This window comes from Tetrao urogallus (assembly GCF_951394365.1).
Source record: "Tetrao urogallus genome assembly, chromosome: 4".
In the NCBI taxonomy this organism is placed as follows: Eukaryota; Metazoa; Chordata; class Aves; order Galliformes; family Phasianidae; genus Tetrao; species Tetrao urogallus.
In genome coordinates, this window is record NC_136817.1 from 891036 (window position 1) to 909489 (window position 18454).

Consider the following 18454-nt stretch of genomic DNA (forward strand, 5'->3'; position numbering starts at 1 on the left):
TTCCCTGCTGCATCAAGTAAAGGATGGAAATTCTCCTTGGTTCTTCTCTTACTGTTGATATATTTGTAAAAGGATTTCTTATTCTTTTACTGCAGTGGCCAATCTGAGTTCAAGTTGGGCTTTTGCCCAACTTCCTTGTAATCTCCCCATGTAGCCAAACCCCTCTTCCAGAAGACGCAAGACTCTCTTTTTCTTCCGGAATCTCAACAATAGTTCCCATTTCATCCACACTGGTCTTTTTCCCCTACAGCCTGCCTTCTGGCACTGTTCTTGTGCCTTTAAGATTGCCATCTTGAGGAGCGTTCTGAGTAGGTCAAAGTCCTTCCTCTGGAAGTTCAAGATTGCAGTTTTGCTAGCCACCCTTCTGACATTTCCAAGAATACAGAATTCTACAATTTTGTGGTCGCTCTGCCCAAGACAGTGCCCACCCTTTACATCTCCCACCAGTACTCTGTTAGTGAAGAGCAGGTCCAGCAGGGCCCCAGCCCTGGTAGTCTCTCGTACCAGCTGTGTAAGGAAGCTATCTTCCACACACTCTAGAAACCTCTTGGACTGCCTCTTCTGCGCTGTATTGTATTTCCAACATATATCCGGGAATTTTAAGTCTCCCACGAGAACAATTGCTGGCAATCACACAACTTCCGCAAGCTGCTCATGGAATGCCTTGTCCATCCTTCATCCTGATTAAGCAGTCTATAACAGGACCCCACCAAGATGTTGCCCCTACGTGCCTTCTCCCTGATCCCTACCCACAGACGCTCAACTTTATCATTCCTAACCCCAAGCTCTTCAACATCAAAACATTCCCTAATTTTGTTTGTTCTTTCAACCAAAAGCTGCAAATTAGGGACCAAGTCACTCCAAAGCAGGTGTTGTCATGTGTCCTACACATGATAAAGACCTGCAGAAGTTGTAGAGTTACTGCAGCTCTCTGCTGCTGTCTCTACAGGCTGTCTAAGTTGCTTTGCAAGTTAGCCAAGTGTGTACTTGCAAATTAGCTTAGGATGTCTGTTCTCAATCATATCCAAGCCTGCAGAGTCAGGGAGCAATCAGAAATATATATTTTAGTGGAAAAAACTCATTACTTGAAGATATTTCTGTGGCTCTGTCAGACTTGACATGTGTTTTTCAAATAATTATTGACATCATCTAATTATGGTTTTTATTTTGATTAGAAATTATTTTTCTTGAGTTATTACAACTGCATCTAAAAAGCTGGTTTGCAAAGATTATGCAAATGCAAAAGAAACTATAGAAATAATCCCTGCCAGAAACGGCAAAGCTGTCACTTTCTTGGTATACAAGAACTTGGAGAGAGCAGGCTGGATTTTGTCTCATTATTTAAAAAATATGGTGCTCAGACAGCAGATAAATCAAGAAAAGTGCCTGGCCCAGAGAAATTGCTTCTGATGTTCTAAATTCAAGATGATCGGGTTTCCTCTTTCTGCAAGGCACTGTCACATCTTAAGTACCTCACAGCATCAGAGATGGAGGAAGGCAGCAGCTGAACACAGCCTGAACTGCCCATGCACAATAGATCCTGGCAGTGTCTTTTTTGGAATGAATACAAAAACCTTGATAGTATTATGGTTTATGTGGTATGTGATAATAAGCTGATTCATTTCCTGCTCAGATTCTTGTCCAAATGTTAGATCTATTTTGTTGTTGTTGTCTAAGAAGCAGTTAAAGAGGTATCTCTGCCTCCTAGCATGGTGTTTCTCATCTCCATACAGGAAACAAACTCTAAATGGTTCTGCTGCAACTTGATCCTGTACTCAGGAGTGTTTCTCTTCAACACCACCACCACCAAAAAAGGAGCACTTTTTTAATTGTATCAAGGTAGGATGAGATCCATGTCCACACTCCCCTCTCTGCTGAGGAAGCGCATTAACATTCGGGCCTTTCCTGCAGTGAAAGGCTTCAGCACGCATGTTCCTGTTCCCAGCCTTGGAGCAGGGGAAATCTTCTTTCCTCCTCATAGGAAATCTCAGTGCTGGGATGCTACACCCTCATTTCCTACCACCACCTGCCTGTCCTCTTTGGGCATTGGGATCCTTTTGCTGGGTGCAGGATGCCCTGGGAAGTGCTTGGAGCAGTCACGCCTAACTTGGTATGTTTGCACACACTGAGCAGCACACTAGGCAAGTCCCCTGCTGGAGTAACAAATTGAGGTGATGCTGATAGCACAGCTTCCTGTGTTTGCTTATTAAAATGTAAGGTACAAAAGGAGCTAAGTTGTGTAGTCTTCCCTCATGTGCAGCTGCTTTGTATTGATGCAACTTCCTTGGGAGGCAAAAAATCAGCAGGAAAATCCAGGCTTTTTTTCCCACTGAGTCATGCTGTTGCAGCTATGCCAGCAGGCAGAGCTTTCTGTGTTGTGTCAGCCTTTGTGTCATAGCTTGCAAACCTCCTTCTGTTAAGGCAGCAAATCAGCTTCAAGCTCTTCTGGCTGAAGGCTTTTGGAAAGGGTAAGAGCAAGGGGAGGGAAAAAAAACTGCTTCCTTGACAGGGCAGTCTGAAAGGCTGGCTGTGGAGTATGCAACCACTTGCACAATGTTACTGCACTCTGCCACAGTGGCAAGGCGAGGACATTGCACAAGGAAAATTAGAGGAATCTGTGCTTCTGCTTTTCAGCTGGGCCTGCAGATTTGGGCATTCAGCTACTGCCAGTGTAGGCCTGAAAAGGAATACGATGGAGTTAACATTGCTTATTTTACATTATAATATTCCTTTTTTTCCTTCTTTTTTTGTAGTTCGAAGATGAATACATGAAGCACTGTGAAGCAGATTAAAGCACAGGCACCAGCGGTACATGCCGAGGCTCTGCTCCCAGACCTGTGAACTGATGCCAAGCCTCCTGCTTCCAATTACACAAGCCTTCCACGTCTTGCTCCAGAGGCTGTGAGCACAGGTTTGACCATCTCCGGGGGGTGAGGAGGGTGCTGCAGGCTCAGCCCTGCTGCTGCTGGCAACCATGCGTACAGTTCACTGGGTGAGCACCAGGAAGCAGCCCTATGCAGGTTGCAAGGCATTTCTGCTAATGCTGCAGGCTGGCCAACAGCCTCAGGGACTTCCTCTCTGTCCTGCTGCCTCAGCATTTTCTTCCAGACTATGCTATGGGAGGGTGTTGCCTGCCCTTGTTGAGGCCCCCCCTCCATGCTCTTGCTCCTTGTTTCTCAGTCTCCCAGAAGAACGGCAGCACAAGAGCTGTTTAGAGCATGGATACTGCCATGCAGGTGGAAAGGGAGAAAGAGGGGGACTGGCTGCAGGGTCATCTCAGGTGAGAGTGTGGAGGGGGAGCAATTGAAAGAAAGAGATCTACCTGTGGAGGGTCAGCACCACGCTGTCAGGATGAAAGGGCTGCAGGCCTGCAGTAGCTGGAGCCTGCTCCTAAGGACCTGAAGTTTAGCATTGCTTGGTTCGTGGCTTTTGACCAGCACACCTGTTTCTGTGGGGTTCTGTCCCACGCAAAAGCATAAACATGTTTTTATGTCAGCTTTGTTTCATATCCAGCTAATACATACTCCTAATATATCCTGACCTGCCTGGTGGAAGCAGGTTGTGGTCAGAGACTGCCCCTGCCAGCAGCAGGGATGTGGGTCGCAGTGCTGGAGCTAGGGTCAGGGAACTGCCTGTGGTGGAAAATGGGTGCTGCATGCTCTGCTGTCAGATGCACGATGACATCTAAAGCTTTAGAAGTAGTATCCGCAGCTCTGTCTCAGCTCTGCATGCCTTCTGACAGGCTTGTGTAGGGTCTCTGCTCTCTGCAAGAGCACAGGCTTGCTGCAGCTCTGTGCCCTTCTGCTGGGAAAAAGCGATGTACTGGCCAAGGTATATAGCTGCTTCAAAGCACTGCAAGGAGGAAGGAGAATGGTATCTTCATGTTGAGTATGGAAGAGGAGAGAAAGCACTCACAAAATGCAATTTTGTTCAGCACAGTTACTCTGGAGAAAAAGCAGGTGAAATGTATTCTTGCTTTAAAACAGGGCTTTGTTCCCACTGTGATTTTGAAAGAAGTTGCACTGTGCTCAGTGATGCTGTGGGAGACAGCTGCTGGTTTCTAGCCTCTGCAAGGCAGTGTAGGGGACAGTTCTGGCATCCTCAGGCCTTCCCTGACTCTGGATAACCTGATAAATCCTGACAAATTGATTTCCTGGAATGTGAGAGAAGTCGTGTAGAATTTGTTTCCCTGTTCATGGAAACAAGCAGATTTCTCACTCTCATTTCTTGGCTTTTTAAGCTGTTTGGGAAGGGAAGAAGGGCAGGGTCCCTGTAGCCTTCTCCTTCTGGAAGAAACCAGAAACTTAGGCTGTTTCATACTGTGATCTATGTCTGTCTATTATCACCCTATACTTTCTGTACAAGTGAAACCCCTGAGGCCCAGGTTAGAAGTGTGCTGAGAGCAGGCTGAGCTTGAACCTTGGGAAGAAGTTGCTGATGGGAAAAGAAACAAAAGCTGACCCCTACTTCAGATCGCCACAGGTGCATGGTGGTGATGCCATAGCATGCAAGAAATTGTTATGTGCTGAATGAAATACAGGGCCTTTGTGTCTCTTCAAACCTCTTCACAAACAGAACTTTTTATAAAACTTTTTCAAGGAGTTGCAATTTTGATGGCAAAAATGTACAGGAATCAGTTGCACCAATCTCAGAATTAACATTTTAAAATGTTTTGATAACCCAAAGTCCTCCCTGTTTGAAAAATAAGAGCCATTCCACTGAGAGATGTGAGAGGAAAGCGGCAGCTTTTGGGAATCTCCCGGCATCTCCTCACTGAAATGCTGTGTCCTGCAGCTTTCTCCATATCTTTTTCAGAGCAGAATTTCTTTAAAAATGTTACACTTACCATCTGTTTTAAGGAACAAACAGAAAACACCAAGGTTTTTCAATTCTTTCAATTCCTCTTTTAGAAAGTGCTGAATTTTTACCCTTATGTGCAATGCTAATTTTAAGGCAGTGGGACTGAGGCGTGCTATCGAGCTTGTCCCTGCACTTTGTCACGGTTGAATATCTGCTGCCACCTGGGCCCGGGCAGGTGTCTGGGAGGCGGCTGCAGTCAGTATGTCTGTCTGTCTGTCTGTAGGCAAGCATTTCTCAGAGCAAGCAAACAGCAGAACAGGGCAACTTCTGAGTGCGGAAAAAGTAGATGGAAGTTGCTGTCAGGAAGTTCAGAGTTTGAATTTAATGGTTTTCCCCTTCAGCGCTGGGAAGGCTTCATGCCTGCACCCTGCTTGGCCATTTGACCAGATATTTATTTCCGTTCAGTCAGGATAAATGTCTCTTCTTTTAAAATCACCTTGGATATTTACAGAGGGATGCTTTTATTCAAGCTGTGTCTTCTTTTTGAGTATTTTTCCTTTTTTTTTTTTAGTATTGTTATGATTTTCATGTGTTTTCTACTGGTGAGGCACTGGCACAGGCTGCTCAGAGAAGCTGTATGTGCCCCATCCCTGGAGGTGCTCAAGACCAGGCTGGACAGAGCCCTGGCAGCCTGAGCTGGTGGGGAACATCCCTACCCACCACAGAGGGGATTGGGACTGGGTGGTCTTTGAGGTCCCTTCCAACGCAAGCCACCTTGTGATTCTACTTGTTGATAACTTAGGACTGCAACATCCTAGGAAAAGAAAGGATGGTGAATGTTTCTCCAGTACTCTTTTTGACTAAACAGCTTGACTCCAACTTACATGTATTGCAAGATGCAGATAATTTACAGAGCCCAAACAAGCTAAGATCTCAATACAGTTAACAACTCCTCAATGCATACCAAGCAATAAATATCAAAAGTAGAAAGACAGGAGCAGAATGCTGTTCTTCCTCAAAACTATTTCTGTACCTAATGCTGCAGGAAGTGATTGGGAAAGAATGACTTGTTCAAAATAGTTGTATCAGCCTTCCCAGTGATGAGAACTGACTGTCAGGAGGAGAGGAATCTGCTTCTTTCAACTTGCAGGGAAGAAGGTGCACAAAGAAATGATTTTCATTTCTGTGTCCCCATTCAGCAGCAGCGCTAGAAGTAACGGAAAGCAGAGTCTGAAGGGCAGTGTCATGCGTGGTGGGCAATCCTGAGCTCTTTAGGAGCCGTGGATTAGTTAGAGGGCATTGGAAAGCTGTCAGCACTAACTTTTCTCCAAGGTGCACAGGCGGGAATATTTTGTAGCTCCAGACCTTCCATAGGATTTGCAGCTTTTGTTGTAATTGCAGATATGAGATGACTACGTGAACCATACAAGATTGGTGTATGAAGAAAGAGAAGTTCAATGCTCAGTACACAAGGTGTAAGTATTTACTCTTGGCAGATCCAGGACTGGGGGATGCTGTTTTTCTGCAGTACCAAAACTGTTTTCAGCAGGCTTGTAAGCTTTAATAAGTGATTTATTTTCTGGTGTAACCAATAGTGAAATGTTCTTGGGCACCAATAGCAGGAAAACACAGCCCCTCTGTAAATTAACATCAGTATTGTTCTAATTACGTTAGTTGATGGTGTGGTGGTAATGTCTAATTCTCATCTGTTCCCAACATTGATTTATCAAAAAGGGCAGAGTTGTTGGATTGGGTATCAGCTTGTTCAGCCTTTCTGATAAAGAAAGTAAATTGCTTGCAGAGTGTTTAAAAGGGTGTGCCAGGAGTGCACTCAGCTTTGCTCTTTAGAAGTCCTGAGGCTCCGCTGTGGGAGACCCCAGGATCTCTTCAGCAAGGTTTGCCACATGGTAAGCCCCAGAGTCTCAAAGGGCTGGCGTGGACTGCAAGTCAGTCCGATGCCTTTTTTGATTTCTGGCTTGTGACTTCCTGGTGGCAGCACCCGGCTGACAGACTAGTACTGCAATGGCTGTGTTTCTAACTGTCTTTTCCTGCTGAGGATTGAGACATACCATTGTAGCTTTGTTCCTGTGAGAGGATGTAATGCGAAAGAGTGAGGAGGCAGGGGCTGTAAGATGTCTGCATGAAGGACTTTAAGAATGGCCTTCATGGCTGCTGAGACACTATGTGGCTGTAACTCTGAAACAAATGGCTTGCCATGTTTTCAAGTTTAGGCAGCTGAAATAGGAGAGAAAGATAAACATCACTGGATCTCTTACAGATAAAATTTGAATCTGATAAAAATAATCCTAATAAAATTCCTTCCTAATAAAATTGCACAGGATTTTAATTGTTACAAGTTGCTATCCAAAAACAAGTTCAAAACTCCTCATTTATCCTTTCTGTTGACTACAGCAAAATGTTCAACCAAAGTAAACAGAAACCAGCAACTAAGCTGATGTGGCAAGTGTGGGTGATCTACATAGCCTTGGCTGCACACCTCCCTGAAGAACAAGCCCTGGGACAGGCCTGTCTTTCATGCGATGCCACTCAGTCTTGCAACTGCTCTTCCATGGGTTTGGACTTCATTCCCTCGGGGCTCACGGGCAAAATCACGGCGTTAAACCTGGCCCACAACAGGATAAAGCTGATCCGGGCGCATGATCTGCAGCAGGCTGTGAACTTGAGAGCCCTGCTGCTGCAGTCCAACCAAATCAGCTCCATAGACGAGGACTCGTTTGCCTCCCAGGGGAAACTGGAGCTCTTGGACTTGTCAAATAACAGCCTGGCTCACTTGTCCCCGGTGTGGTTTGGGCCCCTTTTCTCGCTCCAGCACCTGCGCATTCAAGGCAATTGCTACAGCGACCTGGGAGAAAGTTCCCCCTTTTCCAGCCTGAGAAACTTGAACTCCCTCCACCTGGGCAACCCACACTTCTCCATCATCAGGCAAGGAAACTTTGAGGGCATTCCGTTTCTCAACACGCTGAAGATTGACGGTGGCAATCTCAGTCAGTACGAACCTGGAAGTCTGAAATCGATTAGGAAGATAAATCACATGATCATAAGCGTACGAAGGATTGATGTATTCTCAGCAGTCATCAGGGACCTTCTGCACTCTGCCATTTGGTTAGAAGTTAGAGAGATCAAATTAGATATTGAAAATGAAAAACTGATTCAGAACTCTACTCTTCCTTCGACTATACAAAAACTCACATTTACTGGTGCTTCATTCACAGATCAATACATTAGCCGAATAGCAGTGTTATTGAAGGAAATCACATCTTTGAGAGAGTTAGAAGCAATAGATTGTGTGCTTGAGGGGAAAGGAGAATGGGATACAAAAGAAATTGCAAGAAGTGGGCAAAGTTCTGTTGAAACAATATCAGTAACTAATATGACTATTCTGGATTTTTATTTGTTCTTTGATCTGGAAGGTATAGAGACACAAGTAGATAAGCTGAAAAGACTCAGCATTGCAAGTTCTAAAGTCTTCATGGTACCATGCAGACTGGCAAGATATTTTTCATCACTTTTATATCTTGATTTCCATGATAATTTGCTTGTAAATAATCGCTTAGTTGAGACAATCTGTAAAGGTTCATGGCCTTCATTACAAACACTAAATCTAAGTAAAAATTCTCTGAAATCACTAGAACAGGCTGCAAAACATATAAGTAATCTACACAAACTGATCAATCTTGATATTAGCGAAAACAATTTTGGTGAGATTCCAGATGCGTGTGAATGGCCTGCAAACCTGAAATACCTGAATCTCTCCAGCACTCAAATTCCCAAATTAACACGTTGCATTCCTGAAACTCTTGAAGTGCTGGATGTTAGTGCTAACAACCTGCAGGATTTTGGTCTGCAACTGCCAAATCTGAAGGAGCTGTACCTGACAGAAAACCATCTGAAGACCTTGCCCGAAGCTGCAGGCATTCCTAACGTAGTGGCCATGTCGATCAGCAGAAACAAGCTCAACAGCTTCTCCAAGGAAGAGTTTGAGTCCTTCAAGCAAATGGAGCTGCTGGATGCCAGCGCCAATAACTTCATTTGCTCGTGCGAATTCCTCTCCTTCCTTCAGCGTGAGGCAGGGATAACCCAGGCGCTTGTGGGGTGGCCAGAAAGCTACATCTGCGACTCTCCGCTGGCGGTGCGAGGGGCACAGGTTGGGAGCGTGCGGCTGTCGCTGATGGAGTGCCACCGGTCCTTCCTGGTGTCTTTGATCTGCATTCTGACGTTCCTGTTCATCCTGATCCTGGTGGTCATTGGGTACAAGTACCATGCGGTCTGGTACATGAGAATGACCTGGGCATGGCTCCAAGCCAAGCGGAAGCCCAAGCGAGCCCCCGCGAAAGACGTCTGCTACGACGCCTTTGTCTCCTACAGCGAGAACGACTCCAACTGGGTGGAAAACATCATGGTGCAGCAGCTGGAGCAGGCGTGTCCACCCTTTAGGCTGTGCCTCCATAAGCGGGACTTTGTGCCCGGGAAGTGGATTGTGGACAACATCATTGACTCCATCGAGAAGAGCCACAAGACGCTCTTTGTGCTGTCGGAGCACTTTGTGCAGAGCGAGTGGTGCAAGTACGAGCTGGATTTCTCGCACTTTCGCCTCTTTGACGAGAACAACGACGCGGCGATCCTCCTCCTGCTGGAGCCCATTCAGAGCCAGGCGATCCCCAAGAGGTTCTGCAAGCTGCGCAAGATAATGAGCACCAAGACCTACCTGGAGTGGCCTCCTGATGAAGAGCAACAGCAGATGTTTTGGGAGAACTTGAAAGCAGCTCTCAAAGCCTAGATAGGATCATTAAAAACTGAGTCCCTAGCCACCCTCTTCTGGATTTATTTCCATTGCCTTTTTGTGCCTTTATCTAGCTGTATCTAACAGAGGTCTGAGCTACTGTAATTGCTGTTACTTGCTTTGAAATTGTACTATTCTTGTCTCTGTGATCATGACTTTTCTAAGCATTTTAATCAGCAGTCTTACCTAAAGCAGTTTTGTTTAAAGGTGTTCCTCACCTTTTTTTCTCTGCAACTTAGTTCCACAAAGCCAGGGCAGCTGAAGACTTTCCCACCTCAAACACTGTTGGATGGGCTCATGTTATCTTAGGAAGATGGCTGGGACAAGGATTGTAACTGCTGAAGAAGTGGAGTAAACAGAGACACCACCACCAAGCTCTTCCTTCAGATGTCATCCGAAAATGAAGGGGAGTCTCAGGTGGCACCTGTCCTGGAGGTGCAGAGAGTTTCAGCCGACCCTTAACAGCTTGAATCTGGTCGGCGTAATAACTAACTGTCTACTTGATCAGGTCAGTGTTTAGGCATAATGTTCTTGGGACTGACATTTGCAGGTATGCACAGAAGCAAATCATGAAAGGCTTCCCATGGAAACGTTTACAGTACTTATTACTTTATCTGGGATTAGATGATAGAATCATGAACAACTTGAGTTGGAAGGGAGCTTAAGGACCACCTAGTTCCAAAGCTCAGCCATAGTGAGGAATACCTTCCACTAGGAAAGGCTGCTCACAGTCCTATCCAACCTGGCATCCACATCTTCTCTGGGCAGCCTGTGCCAATGCCTTGCTGTTCTCTGAGTAAAGAATTCCTTCCCAACACTTAATCTAACTCTACCCTAACTTGAAAGCAGCCTTGAAATCGTAGGACAAGTTAGTTGTTCCTGTTTCAGTATATTTCCGGAGTGTATGTTCATGTATATTTACAGATATATGAGATTATGTATATATGCATATGTATGTTGCATATATATATTCTATATTTTTATTATGAGTTTCACTTTTTTAGTGAGTCTTGTGGCAACCTGAATTTGTCTGAAGGGTAAAGTTATATGTGACTTTGTCTAAGTTTGTGTTGTTGGAGCATGAGCACAGAGGAATGTGTATGAATGTTTCAGTGTATTTCCACAATGGTCAATGCTTTTTCTTTCTAAGACGTTTAACTTTGTATGCCTAATGAGAACTGGCTTTCCTGTGGATAGATAAATGTGTTACGTTACTAAATGAAAAAGAGCAACATCAGGCTTTTTTTTTTTTTTTTTTAATTTGATGTTCTCGTCTTCCGAAATCCTTGTCAGTAGCAGTTATATTTGGGAGTCATGCTGGAGTTTGGATACTTTTCTAAATAAATTAGCTGATCTTCTTACTGCTTTTCTATACTCTTTCCTGCTGTCGTCATATCACTGATTAATTCCTAACAATTCCATTGTAATTGACAATCAATAATAAAAGCCAAAGGCTTCAATACCTCCACGTCAGTTCTTCTTTCATTTTCTTTTTCTGTGCCATTCAAGATAGAAGGCAATTAAAATTACCTTATGTGGAAAAAGTGAGATTTTACATTGAAATATGCCTCTGAAGCCTTACCAGTGTTGTGCAACACAGAACAGGCAGCACTGAATAAAACATCTATCACAAGTCTGGATAATTATTCTGGAGTCCGTACCCCCACGTACAGAGTGGGTTTTGCACGATACTTATAAGGAAGCATCCTGGCACCTTGGACAATGACTGTGGTGAAATCCAGGGGCATTAAATCAATGTTTGTTTTACTTTCTCAGGCTTCTTTCTCCCTGTAAAGGCTTGCTTCTCCCTTTGTGGCTACCGTGCTTTCTTCTGCCTGAGAAGAGAAGTAGCTGACTGGGGCCATAAGCAGGTGTTTCTAATGAGTGGGCTAGATGGCGTTGCAGGCAATTGGTTTGTGATGGAATGTCAAAGTATGGGCGTATGGGCTGAGTGTATTTGGAAAATAAGGAAATCTGCTTGTACACGTGTGTCTCTGTGGGCATATTTGTACGTACTCACATATACTTGTGTGTGTATACTTACGTACCCATGCTTCTGTGTGTATGTTATTCATACGTGTATGAATACGCACACACACGAGATTACGTTTTCTGAGGGTGTAGCATGGTGCATACCCTGCTTTCAGTTCTAGTTTCCTGGTGTAATGACTTCTGTAGGGTTGGTCCAAAGTCTGCATTTTTCAGTTCACTCTGTTGGATCAAAATAGCACAAGGGCCAGTCAGATCTGAACTTTTGGCAAGTGACTAGTGAATCATGTGGTAGCAAACACTGAGCATAGATAAAAGTGACTGGGAGGCTGAGTGCCTAGAGATAAGGAGGGAAATAGGTGGAATTGACTTTGTGATGTGCTCTTACCACAAGCCTCACTCATTCATGGACTCATTTCATGGACTCACTCATTTAAAGAAGATGAACAGCATTACTGATTTTGTGCCAATCAGATCCTCCACATAGGAATTACCCCACATACATAGCTGAATCTGAGAAGTGAAGTGGGAAGGAAACAGCCACATGAGAGGAAGCTGGGTGAAGAGCAGTCATCAAGAGAGAGAAGAAACATAAAGCAGGATAAGCAGCATGCAGGCACTCCAGATGGAGCACCAAGGAATGGTTTCTGCACAGAGGTGAGTTTGCAGTCTGGAGGTTCAGAGAAAGAGAGAGATGCTATGATGCCATTGCGAGAAGCGAGGAGGGTGCACTGGACTATCTAACCTCTGCCACCAAGTCTTCCTCCTCAGTGTGGGAGATGCAGGATGCTTGGGTGCTGGGCAGGGGCCACCTCCTGGAGGGCATAGTGGGAAGGAATTTCTGGCTGCCAGCAGTGTGGAGATGGTAGGAGCAATTACAGGCAGCTGGCAGGGCTGCGTAGCAGGCAAGTGTTGAGTGGAACACTCCCTGAGAGTACCAGCAGCAGTGTCCTTCAGGAAACAGGGAAGGAGTAAGGCAGCTCATGAAAAAGAGACAAGCTGGGTCAGGCTGTGTCACTTGTGCTCAGTTTCCTCTTGGAAGGATGCCTTGTGTGTGCTTTGTCCAGTTCATGTGTTGTCCCGTTTGTACGTCACTGCCAACTGCCCAGGGAAGGAGAAATGTGAACATGGGCTGCTTTTGTTTTAGGAATCCAACAAGAAGGAGCTCAGTAAGCAATGTCTCAGGACACGGGGGTCAGCTAGCTCCTTACTTCACTCTGCTATCACCATCACTTTACATGTGTGTGTACGCATATACACACATGTGCTATTGATGCATAACCAGGATGTGTGTAATACGTGCACAACTGAGTGGGAGGCAACAATTTTCCCAGTCTGCTTGTGCATCGATCCACACTGCATTCTGTAGTGTTTCTAGAATTCAATACCCCTCTTTTAGCTTGATGCTGCTTCCCAAGCTAGAATCAATTTGCACGCTATTTGCATGCACTTACATTTAGCATCTATTAGCATTTACAGAACCTTGCTCTATTGACACTCGTGGTTTTGTTTAGGAATATGTTCCTATACTTCTACTACTTTTGTCTAGGAAGAATAACCTTGAATGTGCCTGGGTTATCTTTGTCTGTAAACCAGAAACACTTTGAGAATTTAATTCATTATGATGCCTTATGGTACAAGTGTTATCTGTGAAAGTTTTCACATATTACCTGTATTTCAGCTTCTATGTGGCAATTTATTCTGTATCCATCACAAAAGGGAAAAAGTGATTCCTTAATAGGGTGGTAAGTGGAGCGGGGAAGTGTTTCTGAATGGGTGTGGAGGGGTCAGAGAAGGACCCTGGAAGTCAGGAAGCAGGCTTACAAGGCAGGAATGGGAAGAGAATGACTGAAAATGAATGAGAGTAGGAAAGGAGTTTCCAAGAGTGCCCCCATGGGACAGACAGTCAAAACAACCTGGAAAAGACACTCGGGGTAGTGACAGGGTAGAAAAATTCCTCCTGTACCACCAAACTGAATTTATTCCTGCCCTCCCAGCCAGTAAGGAGTTGTTTGGCTCAGCCAAGTGTTTCCAGTGTGTTACCTGTCCAGTTCCCTTTTGTTCTGCCAATTTTCAATCTGTACATAACCAACCTTTAGATAGATTTTGATGGATCATGCTGCCTAGTTGGTTGTGGTTTTTTTTTAATTATTACCTCTTTTCCTAACTAGTGTGCAGCTTGATGCCACCTTAGGCTTGCTATTATTTTAGTAATCACACTTGAATGTGTTGCTCATGAAACTGATCTACACTGTAGCTTTTTCTGCTATTGCCTTACAGCACTGTGTTATCCAGCCAGCTTCACATAATTAAAGAAGCCCCATAAAAAAGCCTCATCTGGACAGCAGGTGAGTGTGACTATAGATTATAACTTTGGATGGGATTCACCTGCCTAAACAGCTAGACAGCTATACAAGGGATCTTCATTTAAGATTATGGTATAATTTTTCTTGGAGGTATCGTATCTTATTATGTGTCTACAAAGACAGGATGTGAATTGCCCCTAAAAGCTGTTATTTCTCTTCAGTGACCTTGAAGTACATGGTGAGTGACCACAGCTTTAAAGTCTGGGGAGATTATTGTGTCCTCCAAGACTGAAATCTCTACATCAGAAAAAGACAGAGATTGAGGGAAAATAGAGCACGAAGTCAAAATACTTGTCGTCTTTTTTAGGTGGGAAGAGATGGAAGGATCTGAAAAATGAACCACATCCTTTCCTCTTGTCTCTGTATGTCCAAACAACCTCATCTAGTTCTGCCCCTTTCGAGTGATTTTAAGCAACTCTAGCTCAAATAATGCAACTAGAACAGGAGGACTTGTCTGTATGAACTTGCCTATTTGGGTCAGCTACTGTAAAACAAACTGGGGTATGAATTCTGAGTACAGTAGTTCTTCTGCACAGTATCTCAGTGGGATGACTGAAGGAGAAAGTACTCCTCTGTGAGTCAATCTAACCTTTGGGAACAGTTAATTTGTCTCTTTGGAGATGGTTCACTCTTTTGACCCTCAGTAAAGTGCCAACCTCTCTGGCAAGGATTCTGTGACACACTGGGAAACGTTATCTCATACTTTAAAAGTGCTTTTGATCCTTGCCAAGAAAGCATAAACAAAAAAAAGGTTCTAAATGCAACATATAATAAGTATCTTTAGGGGAAAACTGCCCTCCCTGGCTTAAAGAATTGTTTTATTCTAGTTCCTCAAAGAAACTAGCTAACGTCTCTTTGTTGGAAGTGAGGTCAAGCTGGGTATTTTGGTATGCTCTGCAATACAAAAAAAACCACATAATCAATATAATGAAAGGTATGAAAGTGAGGAGAAAGAAAAGTGAGAGAATCCACCTACAACTGTGGGGGTTATCTCAAATCATTTCAATTCAGATCACAAGGAACTGGCTGTGAGGCTGGAAAGAGAAGTGGATCTATTCCAGCCAACTGACCTGACCTGCAGGAAGCACCCAGAACCTCTGATCCAAAGCAGAAAAAATCCCTAGTGGAGGGGGAGGATATGGCAATAAAAAGGAAGATCTAGGAGTCAGCAAATTGTAATGGTCAGTTCTACCAGCTTGTGTTTCAGATTCAAGTATTAGACTGATCACAATAAGATAATGATAGACTACACAGACATATCTCTCTGCATCTAGCATATATATGCCAGGGATAGCCAAAGGCAGAAGAAAGTAGTTGAAATATATGCAACCTTCTTCTCTGTACCATCAGAAGTGAGATTAGATATATGCTTGAATGAATATTAAATATTTCTAAATGGGATTTGATTTGTAATAATATAGCAGTTATTCAGGTCTCTAGCTAAATCTGAAAAATATGTGCAGCTGTCCATTCATTTGACAGTACTCACTCAAACTGAGAACACGGTGGAGAAAGAAAAGAGTTAATTCAATGTAATTGGCATTTAGCAAATTATTTTGGAATATTTAGGTACAATAAGCTATTTGTGTGTGTGTGTAAAATAATGCAATTAATCCCTGACGTGCATTAAAAACAAATGTTATCATAGTGTCTTCAGAAAGACAGAAAAGTAAGAGGGACTGTGTTTTAGCTATATCCAAAGCGTAGTTACTCCAAAACTAAGTAATCATCTTGTATTTTGTAGATATTTCAAAGTTTAGGCAAAATAAAACAACTATGCATACTTGGAAAGTGTGGGTGATCTACGTAGCCTTGGCTGCACACCTCCCTGGAGAACAAGCCCTGGGACAGGCCTGTCTTTCATGCGATGCCACTCAGTCTTGCAACTGCTCTTCCATGGGTTTGGACTTCATTCCTTCGGGGCTCACGGGCAAAATCACGGCGTTAAACCTGGCCCACAACAGGATAAAGCTGATCCGGGCGCATGATCTGCAGCAGGCTGTGAACCTGAGAGCCCTGCTGCTGCAGTCCAACCAAATCAGCTCCATAGACGAGGACTCGTTTGCCTCCCAGGGGAAACTGGAGCTCTTGGACTTGTCAAATAACAGCCTGGCTCACTTGTCCCCGGTGTGGTTTGGGCCCCTTTTCTCGCTCCAGCACCTGCGCATTCAAGGCAATTGCTACAGCGACCTGGGAGAAAGTTCCCCCTTTTCCAGCCTGAGAAACTTGAACTCCCTCCACCTGGGCAACCCACACTTCTCCATCATCAGGCAAGGAAACTTTGAGGGCATTCCGTTTCTCAACACGCTGAAGATTGACGGTGGCAATCTCAGTCAGTACGAACCTGGAAGTCTGAAATCAATTAAGAAGATAAATCACATGATCATAAGCGTACGAAGGATTGATGTATTCTCAGCAGTCATCAGGGACCTTCTGCACTCTGCCATTTGGTTAGATGTAAGAAAACTAGCATTCAGTGTTCCTGAAAAAATACAACTTTTGAGAATTATGTCTTCCTCTTCCGCAAAGAAAATATCTTTAAAACAGTGCTTATTTACAGATGCTACTGTACCTGTGATTGTCAGCATTTTAGAAGGCATGCCAAGATTAATGGAGGTGGAGATGAAAGACTGTACACTCTTGGGCACTGGTCAGTGGTATACACAAATTCATGCAAAGCAGTCACAATCTCTGAGGGTTCTGACAATAGAAAATTTATCTATAGAAGAATTCTATTTGTTTACAGATCTCCAGTCTGTACTAAATCTACTATCTCTTTTTAGGAGAGTCACAGTTGAAAATACCAAGGTGTTTCTGGTACCATGCAAACTTTCACAACAACTTCTGTCATTGGAGTATCTTGACCTTAGTGCAAATTTACTTGGCGATCAGAGTTTGGAGCATTCGGCCTGTCAGGGTGCATGGCCTTCATTACAAACTCTAAATCTTAGTCAGAATTCATTGAGTGACTTAGAAATGACAGGGAAAAGCTTGTTTCACCTAAGAAACCTAACTCTCTTAGACATCAGTGAAAACAATTTTGGTGAGATTCCAGATGCGTGTGAATGGCCTGCAAACCTGAAATACCTGAATCTCTCCAGCACTCAAATTCCCAAATTAACACGTTGCATTCCTGAAACTCTTGAAGTGCTGGACGTTAGTGCTAACAACCTGCAGGATTTTGGTCTGCAACTGCCAAATCTGAAGGAGCTGTACCTGACAGAAAACCATCTGAAGACCTTGCCCGAAGCTGCAGGCATTCCTAACGTAGTGGCCATGTCGATCAGCAGAAACAAGCTCAACAGCTTCTCCAAGGAAGAGTTTGAGTCCTTCAAGCAAATGGAGCTGCTGGATGCCAGCGCCAATAACTTCATTTGCTCGTGCGAATTCCTCTCCTTCCTTCAGCGTGAGGCAGGGATAACCCAGGCGCTTGTGGGGTGGCCAGAAAGCTACATCTGCGACTCTCCGCTGGCGGTGCGAGGGGCACAGGTTGGGAGCGTGCGGCTGTCGCTGATGGAGTGCCACCGGTCCTTCCTGGTGTCTTTGATCTGCATTCTGACGTTCCTGTTCATCCTGATCCTGGTGGTCATTGGGTACAAGTACCATGCGGTCTGGTACATGAGAATGACCTGGGCATGGCTCCAAGCCAAGCGGAAGCCCAAGCGAGCCCCCGCGAAAGACGTCTGCTACGACGCCTTTGTCTCCTACAGTGAGAACGACTCCAACTGGGTGGAAAACATCATGGTGCAGCAGCTGGAGCAGGCGTGTCCACCCTTTAGGCTGTGCCTCCATAAGCGGGACTTTGTGCCCGGGAAGTGGATTGTGGACAACATCATTGACTCCATCGAGAAGAGCCACAAGACGCTCTTTGTGCTGTCGGAGCACTTTGTGCAGAGCGAGTGGTGCAAGTACGAGCTGGATTTCTCGCACTTTCGCCTCTTTGACGAGAACAACGACGCGGCGATCCTCCTCCTGCTGGAGCCCATTCAGAGCCAGGCGATCCCCAAGAGGTTCTGCAAGCTGCGCAAGATAATGAGCACCAAGACCTACCTGGAGTGGCCTCCTGATGAAGAGCAACAGCAGATGTTTTGGGAGAACTTGAAAGCAGCTCTCAAAGCCTAGATAGGATCATTAAAAACTGAGTCCCTAGCCACCCTCTTCTGGATTTATTTCCATTGCCTTTTTGTGCCTTTATCTAGCTGTATCTAACAGAGGTCTGAGCTACTGTAATTGCTGTTACTTGCTTTGAAATTGTACTATTCTTGTCTCTGTGATCATGACTTTTCTAAGCATTTTAATCAGCAGTCTTACCTAAAGCAGTTTTGTTTAAAGGTGTTCCTCACCTTTTTTTCTCTGCAACTTAGTTCCACAAAGCCAGGGCAGCTGAAGACTTTCCCACCTCAAACACTGTTGGATGGGCTCATGTTATCTTAGGAAGATGGCTGGGACAAGGATTGTAACTGCTGAAGAAGTGGAGTAAACAGAGACACCACCACCA

At 44.5% G+C, this 18454-nt stretch overlaps 2 protein-coding genes across 2 annotated transcripts; both read left to right on the top strand.

Annotated features, from left to right (window-relative positions):
* Positions 1–7216: 7216 nt before the first annotated feature.
* LOC306945973 (toll-like receptor 2 type-1) lies at positions 7217–9598 on the top strand (the record flags this gene model as incomplete). Its single annotated transcript, XM_079534873.1, has 1 exon — positions 7217–9598. The coding sequence occupies one exon, from the start codon at positions 7217–7219 to the stop codon at positions 9596–9598; it is 2382 nt and encodes a 793-aa protein (XP_079390999.1).
* Positions 9599–15732: 6134 nt separating this feature from the next.
* LOC306945841 (toll-like receptor 2 type-2) lies at positions 15733–18078 on the top strand (the record flags this gene model as incomplete). The annotated part of the gene is made up of 1 exon (XM_079534671.1): positions 15733–18078. One exon carries the CDS (start codon positions 15733–15735, stop codon positions 18076–18078), a length of 2346 nt encoding a protein of 781 aa, XP_079390797.1.
* Positions 18079–18454: the final 376 nt, after the last annotated feature.